The sequence below is a fragment of the Phyllostomus discolor genome, chromosome 1 (genome assembly GCF_004126475.2).
Source record: "Phyllostomus discolor isolate MPI-MPIP mPhyDis1 chromosome 1, mPhyDis1.pri.v3, whole genome shotgun sequence".
NCBI lineage: Eukaryota > Metazoa > Chordata > Mammalia > Chiroptera > Phyllostomidae > Phyllostomus > Phyllostomus discolor.
In genome coordinates this window covers 191,083,255-191,102,296 of record NC_040903.2, presented here as the reverse complement: position 1 = coordinate 191,102,296, position 19,042 = coordinate 191,083,255, and the positions used below count along the sequence as shown (strand labels likewise).

Sequence of the window (19,042 nt, the reverse complement as noted above, 5' to 3'; positions counted from 1 at the left end):
GAGAAATGACAGCCATTTAGAAGTAACTGGGAAATATTTCTCCTCTAACAAAACTATCAAGAAAAAAAGGAACCTAAAATTCCTTCAGATAAATGTATTGGAAAATATGTAATCTTTTGCTTTCACTATTAACATCTGAAGGCATTTAGCAGATTTCACCATCACTGAACACGTCAATGATTTCTTCAAACACCAGAGAGGCATGTACACTGCTTTCTGTCAAGAACTGTGGATCCTTAATAAATTTACAGCAAAGAAAGGAAGCAGATGATGTGGTGGAGAAGAAACTGCTCAAGATTTAGAATATAGAGACTTAGTGAGGAGCAAATCTAGTACATAAGATACCTTCAGGAAAACCAAAAAAAGGTAGTCCTCTCGGTAGCCAGAGCCCTGGTCCAGTGAGTGAAGAACAGATAGGATGCCAGTCTCCACTCAAACCCGCTTTGCTCTGTATAATGTACCAACTACACATGCAGCACAGGGAAATTCAAATTTGGCTCTACCACTTAAAAGCTTGGAGTCTTAAACAGGTGATTTAACTGAGGTTCGATTTCTTTATCTCCAAAATGGCAACAAAGCCCTTTTAACAGGACTACTGTGGCTATGACATAGAATGGTGTTTGTTATAACATTTAAGGGCACATAAATTAACGTCCACTCTTAACACTAGATCAGTGATCCCTCGTGTGTGCAGGAAGGGAGGGCGGTAAGTTCGATAATCAAAAGCTCTTAGGTTTGGAAATTTACATTTGACAGCAATCTCTATTGTAGACTCATAATGCATGTTAGCATTCTCAAGTCTCTAAGAAGTCCTGTAATGAGAAGCTGTTTAACATATTTAACCCCCTCTTCTCAAAATTTGATCACAGAACATTTTTTTTGTATCTATTAAAATCTCATAGCACTAGCCTCCCCCACCCCCAGAATGGTATTAGAATAGATGGTATACGGGATTTTGAGCCATGTTTTATGTGTATAATGCCATATAAACAGCATCAGTTCTTTGTAAAGGTATTAATTAAAATCAAGTGTTTTAAGATACAGATATTAATTTTATTGCTATTTTACAAACTTTAATGAAATCAGAAGTTCAAAATCTGAAAATTGCTTTTGAGTAATTTTGATATAAAAGTTTGAGTTTGAAATAAAAGGTGAATTTCAAGGCTTTAAATTTAAATTTCAAGAACTTTATATTCTTTTATACTCCTCTGCCATCTTATACACATTTACATTAAGACAAGAGAAATAAAAGCAAAATATTTTCTATTATTGTTTTTACTTACCTAATATCTTCACAGCATAATGAGGACTTTCTAAGACAATTCCTTCCTCTGTATCAAATATAGGGTTATCTATTCCAGTCTTTGGAGGAATTTGAGCTAGTTTCTTAAGTCTCATGGAAGAATTAAGGTCAAGTTCTTGTTTTTTCCCTTCTTCCTCTCGCCTACGCCTCATGTCCTCCTGTTGTTGCCGAATACGCTCCAACTGTGCACTTCGACGTATAGGCATCATCCTGGAGCCCAAATCTCCAGGGCAGTCAACAGCCATCTCTCGGTGCTTCTGATGTTCCTCTGGTGATGCAAGATCAACATTTTTTACTTCGCTGTCTGATTCCTCAGTAACATGCCCATTCATATGGGATGTTGTCATGGTTATCTATAAAAACCTGTACCACTTTTATATATCAATTTTTCCTATAAAGCCAATCTCTTGATTCTGTAGTATAAAATCCATGTTACTTCAAAAAAAAAAAAACTTCTCCCATCACATAATAATGCTATGAAAATGTATCCATGAAGGAAATCTAAGAGGAAAGATGGGGGGAAAAAGTGTAAGAATTACAATATAAAAACTTTATATACAATATAGAAAATATCCCATAAGTATATAATATTAGATTAAGTGCTTTCTGTTGCCCTACAAAGTATTTTCCTTTCACTTACTAGATATTGTTGAGAAAATCAAGGTGCTACCCTCTGCCCCAAAGAAGTTCCCTCCCAAGAATCTGAAGCACATTGTTATTTTACAGCTGAGAAAAATGATATATTAGAAAGTGTAGCAAAATTAGAAGGTAAGGAAGTTTTGGGTACTGGTTTAGTAGAGAATAGGTTGCTTAAGGTATAAAGATGCTTTAACAATCTTTGTATAACTATCTCAACACAGTACTTTACACTCAATTAATACACACAAGATTAAAATAATCGCCTACTTAATTTCTAAAGAAACTGGCAGCATGTCATGTTGTGGCTCAAATGAGGTAAAGGCGGTATTCTAGCAGATCCACTTTTAGGAGTTAATAAAATGAAGACACCCAGTGAAAAAGAAACTTTAATTAGCAGCTAAGGCACCTACAGGATAAAACCACATTCAGTGAGAAAAAGACCACGTGGGTTATCAGTGTCTACAACTTGGTCACATTAACAAAAGAATTAGGATTAATTCTTTATGAAGTTCATTCAGAGAAAATCGGTACCTGTTACCACTGGGGAACATTTTAAAGCCATATATAAAGAAAGTAAGAACATACGGGACTCAGAGGCCAGAAAACTGAATTTTAATTCTGGCTCTGACACTTCCCCCAGAGAGCTTTATGATCTAAGACTAGTCAGTGTCTCTCTCTGAACCTCAGACTCCTCTGGAAAATTTATTCACAGGTTTGTTCTCAGTTTTAAATGATAATGTATGCAAGTTTTAAAGTTAAAAAATATATATTTATATTAATTCTTAGTATTTTAATTCTTATGTTTTAAAAATCCTTCAATATATTTTAGACAAGAAAAATATTTTGCTTCATGACACTGGCTTTTCATCAAGCCATTTCTTGAGCATAAAAAGGCAGATTGTTTATATATGTGAAAACCCACACATAAATCTAATTAGTTTTCTTTTTTCTCAAGACTTTAAAATATTTACAATAATAAACCTACTACCTCCTTGAGCTGAACATCATTTCAGTAAACAGGTTTGTTAGAGCACATGCCTACTAAGCAAAAGCTGAGTTTTCAGACAGAATTCCAAATGCCAGCCAAACTTCTGTCCAACATCTTGCCACAGACTGCTTAACACAAACCCACCTCAACAACTAGGAAAATCACTAGACCAACCACCAGGAAAAGACATAGAAACTACAAGAATCACCAGAATTACATTTCACAAGAATTTTGGGAGATTTTTCAGTCTTCTATTCAAATCTTAGCTTCTCTCTATATAACCATGTAATTTACACACAAATACCTTACTTATCATTAGATTGCCTTCTTTTTCATTAAAGTAACAGCCACTGGAATTACACTGGGAAATTCTTAATTTATGCAAATGCAAATTCAGCTTATTTGATGTTTTCCTTACAAGTAAACAGAAACTTGTGTAAGAGTTACTGTAGTTTTGTGCTTAATTTTAAAAACCTAGGAGTGTACATAATTCCAGAAAGTTAAAACTCTCAACTTTCTCTATTTACAATATTTACTGAATATTAAAAATCAAATTTAATAATGCATTTTTTACTTTATAAGACAGTCTACAAAAATTACTATCTGGAACTAAAATTGTCAACTTAAAAACTGTAAGACTATGTCCACAGTCACTATGCCAGATCATGGGGGGCAGATTATAGATCAGGTAACAAGAGACTGGGCCAGGTGGTCTGGGTAAGAGTTCTCATGCTTATCTATCTGGATCTCGCCTTTGACTCCCAGCAAAACTTCTGCAACCTGGTATTGATTCACTTAAAATCCCATTTTGGTCATCTCCCTTGGAGTGTTCATAGTCTACTGGGAGAGACAGCAAAGCAAACGAATGATTATTCTTCCCCAGTTGGCTTCTCTGCATTACATTCTAAACTTGTTCAAGACAGGCCTCATGTCTTATTTTTACATCTCCTGGAGCTTAACAATATAAATGTAACACAGGAAATGCACAATAAATATCTGCTCAACTAAACTTAGAAATGTCATAAATTCACAGAGGATGCACAGACAAAGGACTCTAAAACTTAGTCTGTGGTGAGGGATCACAGCAAACACTCAAAAGATAAGGATGTATTTGAGAGGTGTTTCAAAGAACTAAATTTAGCCAGGTAGAAGAGACTGTTCCAGGCAGAGGAAATCACAAGACCAACAGGAAGATGGGGTATGAGAGTATGGCACTTTCAAAAACCAGAACAGAATGCAATTAAGGCTGAATGGGACAATGGGAGCATGTCATGCATGAATAATGACAAAAGTGGAGAGGCACGCAGGGGTCCAGACTGAGAATGGTTTGAGAGCAAAAGACTTTGACCTTTATGCTGAAAGTAGTAAAACTTATTACAGGAATTAAAGCAGGAGATGGCAATGATCACATGCACTCTTAGAGAAATACCACTCTGGCAGAAGTGCACAGGATTGACTAAAGGGTGACAATGAGACCAGTTTGAAGGCAACTGTAAGAAATGTGGTCCTGAGCTAAGAGTGAAATTAAGGAAAGTTATATTAAAGAAATACGTAAGTTACAGAAGTACTAGAACTTGGTGTCTATTTCATATAGCAGGGCAAGAAGAAGAAAATGAAGAAAGAAATAGTGATAGTAGTAACCACAACTACAACACTTACTGAGCCCTTGAGTGCTGCACAATGTTGCAAATGCTATACAGTACTCACTCATTCAATCTTCATCACAACTATAAACATATGTACAAATATGCCTGTTTTGTAGATGAGGAATGAGAATGAAAGTGGGCCCTGAAGACAGGATGGAGAAATAACGAAGAGGCCACATGAGCCAAAGGCAGGAACAGAAAAGGTGTAAGAAAGTATAAATAAGGCTAGTTTAACTAAAGCCATCAGCTTGTACAACAGGATAGTGGGTAGAAATTTTGACTGGTTCAATTTAAGAACAGTCTTAAGTATAAGTCCTTAATACTCAGGACAGTAGAAAAGCCATTGAAGATTTAGAAAAGAGGTGTGATTTGCACACAACTTTAATTGAGCATTACCCTTGGCTAGGTCCTATGATTATAGAGACAAGATCCCTGCCTATTAGTTTACCTACCAAAATGTCCTACATTAATTTAGAAATTAATGTGTCCAGAATTGAACTCATATTTCCCTTTAATCCTCTCCTCCATTTCCTCCATTCTCAAGTGTAATTAATGCCACTATGCCCACCTAGTTCCCCAAGACAGCAGAATGCTTAGAACAGAACCAGATCAGACTGCCTAGGATCTAATCCCTGACTACTCTCCTTTCAAGTCTCAGCTCAAACACATCCTCCTCTGGATTTCCATGACTCCCCAGACTGGATATGTAACCCTTTTGGAACTCCAGAATCCCTGTCACATCTCTGATCAAACTGGATTGCAACTATTTGTATCGCTGTCTGCCTATCAAACTAGAAGCCCTTAGAGGTCAGAGCACAGGCTGATTCGTCTCTGGATCTGCAACACTGCCCCGCACAGGGCGAAGCAAACAGGAGGCTTCAGGATATGAACCCAGACAGTGTGACTCCAGGGCCACTACCTTTGGATCACCAGGTGGATGGCAATGTCATTAACCAAGCCTGAGTCTACAGGAGAGGGAGAATTAGAAGGGGTGAGAAATGAAAGGGTCACATGGGTTTAGCTTGGGACATTAATTGCACAGTGACACAGGTAAATGACCGAATTAGCAGGGACCTGTCTTAGTCTCTACAGGGATCTCCACAGCCAGGATGTCTAATAAGAGATAAATGCTTAATTAAGTATATGAGCAAATCATTACTGTTTAGAACCTCTCGTAGCTTTCATATTGCCTACAGAATAGAGTTTGAAATCACAAGGTAAACTCCAACTTTCTAACTGTATCTTTTACTATGTTCCTGCACAGGCCTTCTAAGTTAGCTTCCTCATCTGTGCCTATCCCGTTATCTTTTTTTTCTTCCTGCCTAAATGCCTTATGAACTACAAAATAGGAACTGATTCTCCTTTCCTCTTCTACCTTTGAGATCTACTACAAACCCTTATTCCTTGGGTAAGTTTTTCCAGACCACCTTGGTTATGATCTCACCATACAACACTCCACGTATAACTCCACTCACAAATTAATTCATGAAGGCCATGAAAGATTCAAAAAAGTTCTTCTACAATCAGAAACATTATGCTATGTGCTACAGTTTCAGAATTAAGATCATTACAATGTTTAAAGAGGCAAACCATGAATACTATAGCTTACTTGTGTAGGCAATACATATCAATAAACAGTGACAGAGTCCCAGTCCAAAAGAATTATATTTTCCCTCTCCAAAAGGAAGGAGGGAAGGCCTTTGTCTGACAATTTAGAAGTTGGTAATGACTGAACTAGAGAATTACCTCCTTTTATGTAAGTAAGAGACCACCTTACCCAGACAACACAGTTACAAGTTTCTATTCCTCTTTTCTGCCCTGGCTGGTGTGGCTCAGTGGACTGAGTGCCAGCCTGCGAACCAAAGGGCCGCGGGCTCCATTACCAGTCAGGACATCTGCCTGGGCCAGGTCCTGGGTTGCGGGCATGTGAGGCAAACACACATCGATGTTTCTCTCCCCTCTCTTCTTCCCTTCCCCCTCTCTAAAAATAAATAAATACAATATTTAAAAAAGTATTCCTCTCTTCTCAATCCTCTAATTATAAACAGTAAATTTCTTAAATGCCTTAAAAGCCCACATTTCAAATCCTCATCAGAGTCCCAGCTCATACCCCTCCCTCCATGGTGGAAGAAAGACTGAAGAAAAATTTTAAAAATCAATCAGAGGTCTTTACATAGTCCACAAGACAAGAAAATGAATTTTCAGGTTGGCAGGCCAAAACTGTTTCAACCCTAACTTCAAACTAGTGGGGAAGAAAGGGCTTTGCCTATGTGAATTGGCTACAGGAAAGGGGGAGGTAAAAAGATGCTAAATAAGCTTTGATAAATACAAATGACTGAAATTGGGGAGTGTGAAATAGGACGAGGAATAGTGGCTCACTGAAAAATCGACACCAAGAACCAGAACCATTTATGTGAGAGCTGGAAAACATGACAGCTTATAATGCAGGAAGGCAATTTCCTATATAATTGGTATCCTAATTTTTAGACAGTGGAAAATGTAAAACATACACTTCATATGCATAAACATGGTTGGTCGACACTAGAGTCCAGAACTCTAGATTATTTTTTCCTATTTAGCCTTCCTCCCCTTCTCCCACAAGTAATGCCCTTTGACCAGCAGCTGGGGAGTCTCATTAAGTGATCAGCATTCCTCTGACATTCTAAGAAGTTGGGCTATTTGTTTCCATAGAAACAGCTTTTTTCAACTAACATAAGATTCAGGCCAAGAATAGTGAAAAGAACTTACATTATGCAAATTGGGAAAACCTTGTCTACTATTCTTTTAGTTTCTCTTCTCTGGTTTTTCACAGAACTCAGGCTTTCTTACTCTGTAAAACAGAAAAGAGGCAATTAATCAAGTATAAAAGTCTGCAGTGTTTTTTAGAGAGAGGGAGTGGGAGGAAAAGGTTAATTCAATATGATATCCAATTCTGTTTGCAGGCGGCTAGGATTTCTTATCATGAAGTAGTAAAAATGCACCTCCTCCCAATCTCTAATGGACATACATCAAAATCACTATAAATCACCTGAAATCAGTGATGAGAAAGAGGTAAACACAACTAGTTTAAAAGTTCTTGCAGATTATTGTTTATTTATTTATTTATTTATTTTTAGAGCAAGAAGGGAGGGAGATAGAGAGAGAGAAACATCAATGTGTGGTTGCTGGGGGTTATGGCCTGCAACCCAGGAATGTACACTGGCTGGGAATCGAACCTGCGACACCTTGGTTTGCAGCCCGCCCTCAATCCACTGAGCTACGCCAGCCAGGGCTAGATTATTTTTCATGACATTTTTGACCTCTAGGTAAAGTCTCTAACAAAAATGCAGTTTTGTTCTTTGTTTTAACTGTAATTTCTGGATCAACTTGAAACATTATGAATAGATTATGATGCCAAGAAAGTAAGTTTAGAATGTGAGAATTTGACGGATGGGAACCACAGCTAATTCAGAGGGGAAATGTTGATGCTACACTGGAGACCAAGACAGGAGAGGATCCTGTCCTAATGGAGCTTACATTCCAGTAGGGCAGCAATTTCTCAACAGGAGTGCCACAAGAATTTTTATTGCAATATCTATTCTTTAAAGATTTTATTTATTTTTAGAGACAGGGGAAAGGAGAAAGGCAGGGAAAGAAACATTGACGCAAGAGAGAAACATCAATTGGGTTACCTTCCATACGCACCCAGGCCAGGGACCCAACCCGAAACCCAGGCATGTGCCCTGCCTGGGAATCAAACCAGTGACCTTTCACTTTTCGGGACCACGCCCAACCAACTGAGCCACACCAGTCAGGGTGCATTACCTGACTATTTAATCAGGTGCGCTGACCTCTTTTCCCTTAGATTGTCAGATTTTAAAAAATGATAACAGCCAATACAACAATAGTTGTCCAGTGGGAATGAAGCAAAATTACACCTTTATTTTTTTTTGTCAGATTGGCAAAAAAAATAATGTTTTGGAGTACTGCAGAATTGTAGTAATTAGTTTCTGTGTGCCATGAAATCAAAAAGGTTGAGAATCACTGCAGTAGAGTAACAGATAATAAGCAAATTCAGAGTAAGATGACTTCAGATAAAGGACTGTAGAGAAAGCAGAACAGGGTGATGCTGAGAGAGGGTACCTGGCAGAACAGCTACAATAGATAGAAGCTATAGAAACTATCAAGAAGGAAGACCACTCCCCATCTGATTTATGGCTTAAAACCACCACAGACCAGCTAGATACAACATGGCCACTAATTTCACCTACAACAACCTATAGCCTAATCATGCACTCATTGTAATACGTCAGCATGCTAAACAACACAACCCCGTGATTAAGCCAGGATCAGAAACAGAAAGCCCATATAAGGACACAAAATGACTAATAGAGCTCCTCTGAGAAATTTCCACCCCTTTTCCAGCGGATCCTGACTATTTCTCCTCCTCACTGAATACCCCAACCCCCAATTAAATGAACCCCAATAAAGGAAGCAGAGTCTGCTGAAGGGGGGTTGCTTGGTCTGTGGAGTAGCTCATTCTCTCACTGTTTCACTAATAAAGTCACTTTTACTTTAAACTCTATGCTGGCTTGCATTTGAATTCTTTCCCATGCCAAGCCAAGAACCCGCAGTGGGTGGCGGACTCTTGAGGCCCCCACACCTCTGGAATACCTGCATCAATATAATATAGGTAGTGATGCTTAGAAGGGGCAGCACTAGATAATATGGTCAGGGAAGCCTTATTTTAGGAGGTGTTATCTGAGACCTGAATGACAACAAAGTGAGTAAGCTCTGAGAACATCCAGAAATAAGTTTCCAGGTTGAGGGACAATAAAGTACATTTCTATCTGGATGTCACTAGGAATCTCAATTTCTATATACAGATGTTCCTCGACTTATAATGGAGTCACATCACGATAAACCTGTGATAAACTGAAAATATCCTAAGTCGAAAATGCATTTAATGCCGCACTGCAGTGTATCAGGTGTTCACCCTTGTGATCCCGTGGCTGCCTGGGAGCTACAGCTTACTGCCACTGCCCAGAAACATGAGGAAGTATAGCACCCCGTATATGGCTGGCCTGGGGAAAAAAAATCAAAATTCAAAATTTGAAGTATGGCTTCTACTAAATGCACACTGCTTTCATACCACCATAAAGTTGAAAAAGCATAATTCGAACCACCATTAGTCATAGTGGGACTGACAACCTCTTTCCTACTAGTAATTATATCACTACCTCCAAGATCTTGGTATTTCTCAAGCCCTATTTATCCAATCAGTTGCCAAACTGATTTCACGAGTCTTTTAGAATCCACGGAATGGTGGCAGAATATGCTACGAAAGAAACTGTTAAGAAAATGAAAAGGCAAAATAAAAAAAATGCAAAATATTTGCCTGCTATAACTACTCTTATGACTCAGTAAGTCAAATACCAACTTTTAAAAAACAGTGCAAGATATTTGACCACCTCAAGGCAGAGAGACAAATGGCAAAAAATAATCGCTTGGTAACGTATCTCAACATCATTAATCTTTAGAAAAATGCAAATTAAAACCATGAGATAGTGACATAAGGATAGAAAGAAATCACTGGACTAGAACTGGGTCCAGAAATAAACTCTCAAATTTATAAGCAACTGATTTTTTAACAAGGATGCCAAGACTATTCAATGGGGAAAAAACATTCTCTTCAACAAACAGTGCTAGGACAACTGAATATCCAAATAAAATGAGTAAGATTGGACTCCTACCTCACACCATATACAAAAATTAACTCAAAATGGATAAAAAATGCAAATGTATGAACTAAAACCATAAAACTCTTAGAAGAATATACAAATGTAAATCTTTATGACCCTGGATTAGGCAATCGTTTCTTAAGATAGGACACCAAAAGTGCCAGAAACAACAACAAAATAGATAAATTGCTCATCATCATCATTAAAAACTCTGTGCTTCAAAGGATATCATCAAAAAATGAAAATACAATCCACAGAACTAGAGAATACTTACACATCATGTATCTGACAGGGGACTTGTACTATATAACTCTAGTAAAAAGATGAGCCCGGGCTGGTGTAACTCAGTTGGATGGAGCGCCACCCTGTAAACTGAAAGGTATTGGGCTCGGTTCCCTGTCAGGGATGCGAGTTCAGTTCTTGGTCACAGCGCATGCAAAGAAGCAACTGATTGATGCTTTTCTCTCACATAGATGTTTCTCTCCCTGTCTCTAAAATTAGTAAATGTGTCTTTGGCTGAGGATTTAAAAAAAGAGAAATAGCCTGATTTACCCAAAGAAGATATCCAAATGGCTGTTAGTAAGCACAGGAAATGATACTCTACATTACTGGTCATCAGAGAAAAGCAAATGAAAACCGCAAGACCTGTCAGAAGGGCAGTATTAGTAGGACAAGGAATAACAAGTGCTAGCAAGGATGTAGAGAAAAATGAATCCTTGTGTGCTACTGGTGGGAATGTAAACTGGTGCAGCCACTATGGAAAACAGTATGGAAAATTCCTCGAAAATTCAAAAATAGAACTACCATATGATCTAGCAATTCTATTTCTGGGTATTTGTCCAAAGAAAATGAAAATATTCATTTGAACAGCTATATGCACTCCTACATTCACTGCATTTATTTACAATAACCAAGATTTGTTAATAACCTAAATATATGCCCATCAATGAATGAGTAAAGAAGATGTGATATAATAAACACTCACAAAATAGCACACTACTCAGACATTAAAAAAAAAATTTGCTATTTGCAACAACATGATGGGCCTGGAGGGAATTATGCTAAGTGAAATAAATCAGACAAAGAAAAATGCTGTATGATTTCACTCATATGCAATCTTAAAACAACAACAAACAAACAAACAAACAAAACTCATATGCAGACAACAGACTGGTGGATGCTGGGGATGGGGGCAGTGTTGGGGCTTAGGCAAAACTGGTGAAGGGGATCAAGAGGTACAAACTTTCAGACATAAAAATAAGTAAGTCATGGGGATGTTATGTTCAGCATGGTTACTATAATTAATATATTGCAAATCTGAAAGCTGCTAAGGAAGTTTTATAACTTTGTTTTGGAACAGATGGTAAGACCTATTGTGGTGATCATTTTGCAATGTACAAAAATGTCAAATCATTATGCTATACACCTAAAACTAATATAATATTGTATATCAATTATACTTGAATTAAATAAATGAGAAACCACTTAGCACCCACCAGAATGGCTAGGTACAAGAAGTGCTGATGAGGATGCAGAAGAACTGCGGAGCCCTCGTACAGAGCAGGCAGGCATGTCAAATCATGCAGCGTCACTAGAAAACAGCATGGCAAGCTTTTAAAAAGCTAAACACAGAGCTAGCAATATGCTCCAGCAACTCCACTCATAGGTATACACCCAAGAGAAATGAAAACATATTTATATACAAAAACCCTGCACAAAAATGTTCATAGCAGCATAATTCCTAACAGCCCAAAATTAGGGGAAAATCCCAAAGTCCATCAAGTAATGAATAAAATGTTGTATATCCATAATAAAATATTGAGCAATAAAAAGAAATAAAGTACTGATATGTGATACAACATATATGAACCCTGAAAACAGAAATGAAAGAGGCCAGTTACAAAGGTCTTGCACATACTGCACGGTTCTACTCGTGAAATGTCCAGAACAGACGAATGTATACAGATAAGACAGAAGATTCGTGGTTGCCTACAGCTGGGACTGTGTGGTTGGGGTGCACGGTTTTTCTTGGGGGGGTGGTGATGAAATGTTTAAAATTAATTGTGGTGATCACTGAGTAACTCTGAAATATATAAAGCCACTGTACACTTGAAATGGATGAACTGTATGGTATGTGAGTTGTTTCTCAATAAAGCTGTTAAAAAACAGAATAAAATACCATTACAAACACAATAAAATAGCTAAAATTGAAAAGACTGATAATACTAAGTACCGGAGAGGACACGGAGAACCACAATGCTCAAACAATACTGATGAGGAATTTGCAAAAGAGTAGTTAGGCAGTTTCTTAAAACATTAAACATACAAGATATAATCCAGTGATTCCACACAAGAAAAACAAAAACATATTTTTATTTGTAAAAAATCACAAAGATTTGTGTGGAATATTCAAAGAAGCCTTGTAGATAACTTAAAATTAGACACAATCCAAATATCCTTTAGCTGGTGAACAGATAAATAAAATACAGAATACTATCAGTAATAAAAAAGAATGAACTAGTGATGATATGCAACAACATGAATGGCCTGCAAAACATAATGCCACACACAAGAGTACACATTGCACGATTCCATCCATATATTTCCAGAAGAGGCGAAACTAGCACTGTCTGGTGGTTTCCTAGAACTGGGAGTGGGAGCAGAAACTGGCTACAAAAAGACAAGGGAATTTTTTTTTGGTGATTGAAGTGTAATAAAAATACATTTCAGTGATATCTGCATGATGATGTAAAATTACTAAAACTCAAACTGTATCCATAAAAGTTTTTAAAACTTATCAAACGGAACATTTAGGATTGGTGAATTTTTTTTTAAATATTTTTTTTAGATTTTATTTTTTAAATTTATTTTTGGAGAGGGAAGGGAGGAAGAGAGAGAGAGAGAGAGAGAAACATCAATGTGGGGTTGCTGGGGGTCATGGCCTGCAACCCAGGCATGTGCCCTGACTGGGAATCGAACCTGCGACACTTTGGTTAGCAGCCCGTGCTAAATCCACTGAGCTATGCCAGCCAGGGGAGTTGGTGAATTTTAACATAAGGATACCTACTGAGCTGATTTTAAATATACACTTAAATTTGCATCTTATCACAAGTAAATTATACCTCAACAAACCAATTTTTTTAAAAAGACCACTGTATATTCCAAAAACAAGTCATATACTGACATCACACAAGAAACCCGTTTACTCAATAAATGTTTAACTCAGTGCATACATCTGTTTCCAACAACGAACGGCACCCTCTTCACAGAGAACGAACTTAGCTATGCCTAAAAGTAAGTAAATACAAGTCAATACGCAAACACATTTGGGCTACTTGTGCAAAGAATTAGCTCAAAAGTTATTATTGACAACAATTTAAACAAAACCATATAGACTCAACCAATAGTTAACTGAGGAACTAATTTTTCAATTATTTGCATTGGAGAATGAAAAATATATATATATATTTTAGATTTTATTTATTTATTTTTAGAGAAGGAAGAGAGAGAGAAAGAGAGGGAGAGAGAGAGAAACATCAATGTGCAGTTGCTGGAGGCCATGGCCTGCAACCTAGGCATGTGCCCTGACTGGGAATTGAACCTGCGATGCCTGGTTTGCAGCCCACGTCCAATCCACTGAGCTACGCCAGCCAGGACAAAAGATATTTTAAAAATACTTATTTGAAGTAAACTGAACTTGTTTAACTCAATAGGTACAATGTAAAAAAAAAAAATAAGCTATTAACTGACAGACAAATCAAGCTCTTTACATTAACTAACTATTGTACATTTAGAATGTACCATGCCAGGTAAGTTTGTAAAGAATGGAAGTAATATCCCCTTAACTGAAAAAAATTTAAAAGTAAAAATCAAATAAGTAAATATTTCAGAGAGAAGTAGGAGTAACATACACTATAACTGACAACACACAAATCATCTGCCCTCACAGAGAGCGAAAGAAAATACACCACCTTCTCAGATGTAAACTTTCAGAGAAAGCAGCTTTGAACATTCCTGGCAAAAACTGTACATATTTAAAATACACCTGCAATAAAAAGATTTAGTCTACAAGTTCCTACTCTTACCCCATGATTCTAGGCCATAAAATTTCCTTGAAACAGACAGACAGACAACATGGAAAATACACTGGAAAAATACTGCTGCATTTATAATCTATTAAACACCTATATCCTAAAATCCTCATTTAAACAAAGTTTAGCAAAAATTTATTTACAATATCATCTCCTTGACTCTTAAACATTTGGATTCCAGTGGTTCTCAATCAAGGGTGACTCTTCCTTCCCCTCTCATCATCAGGAGAATTTTGACAACATCTGGACATACTTTTTACTGTCAGGACTGGGTTGAGTGCTACTGGTACCTGTTGAACTTGGCAGAGGTCAGGAACACTGCTAGATGTGCACAGGACAGCCCCCATAACAAGGAATTATCCAGTCAAAATGTCAATACCACCAGTATTGAGAAACCCTGAGTCAAGCCAAGCAAACACTGGAACATCAACTAATCCAAAACCGAGGCACTTACCCATGCAATGATATCCAGGAAGTTTTTCACACGTTCAAGACAAACTTTAAATAGCCAAGCTCCCTTGTTAACCACCTAGTGGTATTTTTGCTTATTGTGTTGTGCCTCTTTTTCACGTACTGTTGGTTTTAAATAATTAATAAATACTGAGCCTAGAAGATCCTTAAAATCATCTAGTCCAGTGTTTCTTAAAATATTCAGGAAGGGACTTCAAGGGTCCGCTTGGTGGTGGACAGGAAGATAAGAGCAGAAGCTCACTTTTTCTTTACCAGGTTCAAGGGAAGAATGTTCTACTAACTTAAATGTTTTAATAACAAAACAAACTTTGATTTATTTAATGAATTCTTATTTTACATATGACAAAGGAAGGATCAGAAAATTTAAGTCACTTGCCAAGGTTACAGAAATACTTAGTGGCAGAGATCACTAAACCCAGAAATTCAACAAAGCAATGACTGCCAATAGAATAGCAACAGTATAAACAGAATAAGGGCTATTGCCAAATAAATTGCTTTACACTGTATACTGGAACCTAAGTGGAAAAGCAAGGCCAATTTTAGTAATATATCCCACACATAATAAATCCCCGACCGTTAAATGCTTACCATCTAGCCAGAGAGACAAAACATGCATATAAAATAATAAATTAAGTAGCTACAGTGAGAGTGGCCCAGGCCCTGGCTGGTGTGGTTCAGTGGGTTGAGCACCAGCCTGCAAACTGAAAGGTTGCCGGTTCGATTCCCAATAAGGGCACATGCATGCCTGGGTTGCGGGCCAGGTACTGGGTTTGGGATGTGAGAGAGGCAACGGATCTATGTTTCTCTTCCACACTGTTGTTTCTCTTTTTCTCCCTCACTTCTCCTCTCTCTAAAAAATAAATAAAATATTACAAAAAAGAGTGGCCCAAACAAGAAAAGACCAAAAAAGTATAGACAAAACATATTTAATGACCATATTATTTACTGTATGCTAAACATAGCGCCACAAGATTTAATGTTGTTAATCCTCAAACAATCCTACAACTTTAAGTACTCTTGTTATCCCCAATGACAAAAAAGAAGACAGGGTTAAAGCAGCAAAGATTTTGCCCAAAGAGCACCTATAAATAAATATCCATCAGTTGTAACAGGTATTCTGTGTATACAGTTTCACACCCATTGTAACATGGTTTTTTACAACATCCTTGTATGGCATTTTCCAGAGGACAAAAGTAGAATAATTATGTAAATGCTTTGAGTCAGCGGTGACCGGTGACAGCGGTTAACAGCAGAAGTAAAACCAATGGCACTACTTGCCAGGCAGAGCGCCAAGAATTTCACATATCATCATCTCAGTCAATCCTTTCATCTCCTCACAGTTATCCTCAGTTTACAGATGTGGAAAACAAACATGGAGAGATTAAGTTGCTTCCCAAGGTCATAAATCTAAACGGTAGAGTGGAGACTCATACCAAGTCTTTGTGACTTCAGAACAGTAGCTCTTCCCTCTTGCCATTCTTTTTATTTAGTCTTATCCAATACTAAGAGAAGAAAAAGAAAAACTTCTATGGATTATGACAATTCTCAGTTCAGTGCTTTGAAGGGTACCTTTCTAAGCTTTTCCTTCACTTGTCCATAGATATTCTCTCTTTTAAACAATGAAATCCTATGAAAAACACATCTGCAAATTCAATACCTAACAGTTGCTTCTTGCTTTTTTTATACTTAAAATATAGCGTTGACCATAGGTACCCCCAGGCACCAATGGGACTGCATAATGAATCATCATTCACTGTTTTCTTTTACAAATTTGGATACTTCTGTGTACCCCCAGGCACCAATGGGACTGCATAATGAATCATCATTCACTGTTTTCTTTTACAAATTTGGATACTTCTGTATTAGAGTAGTACCAGTATACAGATGAGTTGGGAGAACAAGAAATTTTGAAAACCAGATACTTAAGCTTCCTATACGCTGTATGTAATATTCTCTGAAATGAAAGTATTATTTTTTTTAATTCAGTGGGAAAATTCTCCATTTGCTTACGTCGAACACAAAGTTGACCGTCTCTGGTGATATTCAAGACCACACACTCATAGTAGGAATTGGTTAAAAGCCAAAGAGTATCAAAGATATCAAATAGTTGGTTACTCGAACTGCCCCATTATCACCTCCAGCAACTTCGTAATAAAAGATTAAATGAATCCAAAAGGTTAGTAAAGGTTTTTTTTAAAGGCACTGGGACAAAAGGTAATTTATTACATTTCAAACTGACTGTGACATTTAAAAACTGGATTTTTAAATGTGTGTGGAATAAAGTTACTTGCAATATGGCTTTTCAGAATAGTGCTAACGATCAAGAATATATATGGCCTAGTTGCAGAACAAGAACAGTCTTGATAAGAACGGAGCCAATGTAAGAGATAGAAGATAAAGCCACGGTGGACTCTGAATGCTAAGCTAAATTGTTTGAATTTCTCCTACAGGCGATGGGAAACTATGGGTTTGAGTTTTTTAAAAATGGCTTGTTTAGAAAGATAAATTTACACTGTTACCAGAGTTAAGTAGGGGAAATATAAGTAGAGTAGCCAAGAGAGATAATAAAATGTTTTAATACTTTATGCATGGGAAGATAAAGGAAGTAGCAGAAGGAATGAAAAGGGATAATTTCAAACAATGGTTACTACAAAGGATGATGTGACAGGATTTAAGAGACCAGGAGCTAAATATAATTCTAAAATACCGTGCATGACAATCGAGCCTCAGAGAAATTATAGGACCTTAAAATAGTATAATTCGGAGAATATGGATTTTCTCCCTGGGAGGGAGAGAAGGGAGACGGGGAGAACTGTAAAGAAGATAAGCTCCACTTTTGAAGGACTGCATTTAAAGTGAGCACGTTGACAGGCTGTTAATTTCTAGACAGGGAAACCAAAGAGAATAGGCTAGAAATGAAAAATTTTAAGTAATTTACATATTCATATCTTACATTTGTAAAGTTTTGCAGTTTCTATAGTAAATTCAAACATCTCATTTGATCTCCACAATTGCCCTGAAATTTCGGTAAGCAGGTCAGACATCCCCATTTTCCACAAGATTTACAGGTACTACAAGTTAAGTTACAGAGCTAGACATTAATAGAACAGGAATTAAAACCTGCATCAGTGAACCCTTATGTGGACCCATAGTTCTATGTTAGTTACATCTCTCTAAAATAATAACATGCTGACTATACCCCCCTTTTCAAAAATCACATAATTACCGTCGACCCTTGAACAACATGGGCTTGAGCTTGAGCAGCTCCACTTACAGCAGAGTTTTTCAATAAATACCTGCACTGTTTTTGAGTTGCAGTTGGGAGTCCCTGGACATGGAGGGCAGACCGTACCTACCGATCTGTTTCTTCCATAAGGGACTTGAGTATCCAAGGATTTGGGCATCCACAGGGGTCCTGGAACCAATCCGCTGAAGATACTAAGGGACAACTTCAGTTTCTAGGGAGTCTAAAGTTACACAAGGATTTGACTGTGTGGCAGTCAGTGTCCCTAACTCCTGCATTGTTTAAGGATCAACTGTACATCATTCTTTTACCTTTAAAACATGATTAAATTAATCTTTTCCAACTCCCTGCTTCGTAAAAGAAACAAATGAACTCTGGTTCAGTTGCTTTTCACTGTGGTATACGGTACAGACTACAGTTACTACAGCACCAGCTTGCAGCAGCACGACAGACAGTGCTCCAAGTTTCTACATACTCAGCCAAGCAGCCATACCTACCCAACACATAAATTTGTAGTTAAGTGGAGAAATGGTAGAATGCATGTGAATTTTCCTACTCATCTGAAAGAAATCAAATTACCAACAATCCAGGATCCTGATAACATTTTTAGACTGTTACTCTCCACTCTGCAGTCCTCCAGTTTCGGTATGTGCTGTCAAAATGAGCCATGTGTCCTACCTTGACAAATAGTTTAATAAAATATTAATTTATACCCTAAAAAATTAATACCAGAAAATAGACTATCTCTCTGCAGTCAAATTTAAGTATTGAAAATCAAAACTATAATATCCCTAAATGTTACTAATCATATCAACTCCCATCAATTCTCCCTCCTTAATATCACACACCCACACACACCCACCCACCCACCCCAGTTTCTCCCTTTTCATACCGCTGCCTTAAATCACATACGCATTATCTCTTTCATGGATTTTTCTAC

At 37.3% G+C, this 19,042-nt stretch overlaps 1 protein-coding gene across 5 annotated transcripts in view; it reads right to left on the bottom strand.

Moving 5' to 3' along the window:
• MPP5 (membrane palmitoylated protein 5) overlaps positions 1–19,042 on the bottom strand; it is a 74,048-nt gene that overhangs the window by 43,094 nt on the left and 11,912 nt on the right. The window contains exons 2-3 of one of the 5 annotated variants that reach the window (XM_028505961.2): positions 7,325–7,406; positions 1,284–1,804 (exon numbers count right to left, since the gene is read on the bottom strand). In XM_028505961.2, the coding sequence (XP_028361762.1) occupies positions 1,284–1,650 (367 nt within the window). In that variant the 5' untranslated portion in view covers positions 1,651–1,804; positions 7,325–7,406. Of the gene's footprint in view, positions 1–1,283; positions 1,805–5,650; positions 5,669–7,324; positions 7,407–19,042 lie in introns of those variants that run through there. The other 4 variants (XM_028505963.2, XM_036011110.1, XM_036011100.1 and 1 more) reach the window with 4 other exon arrangements.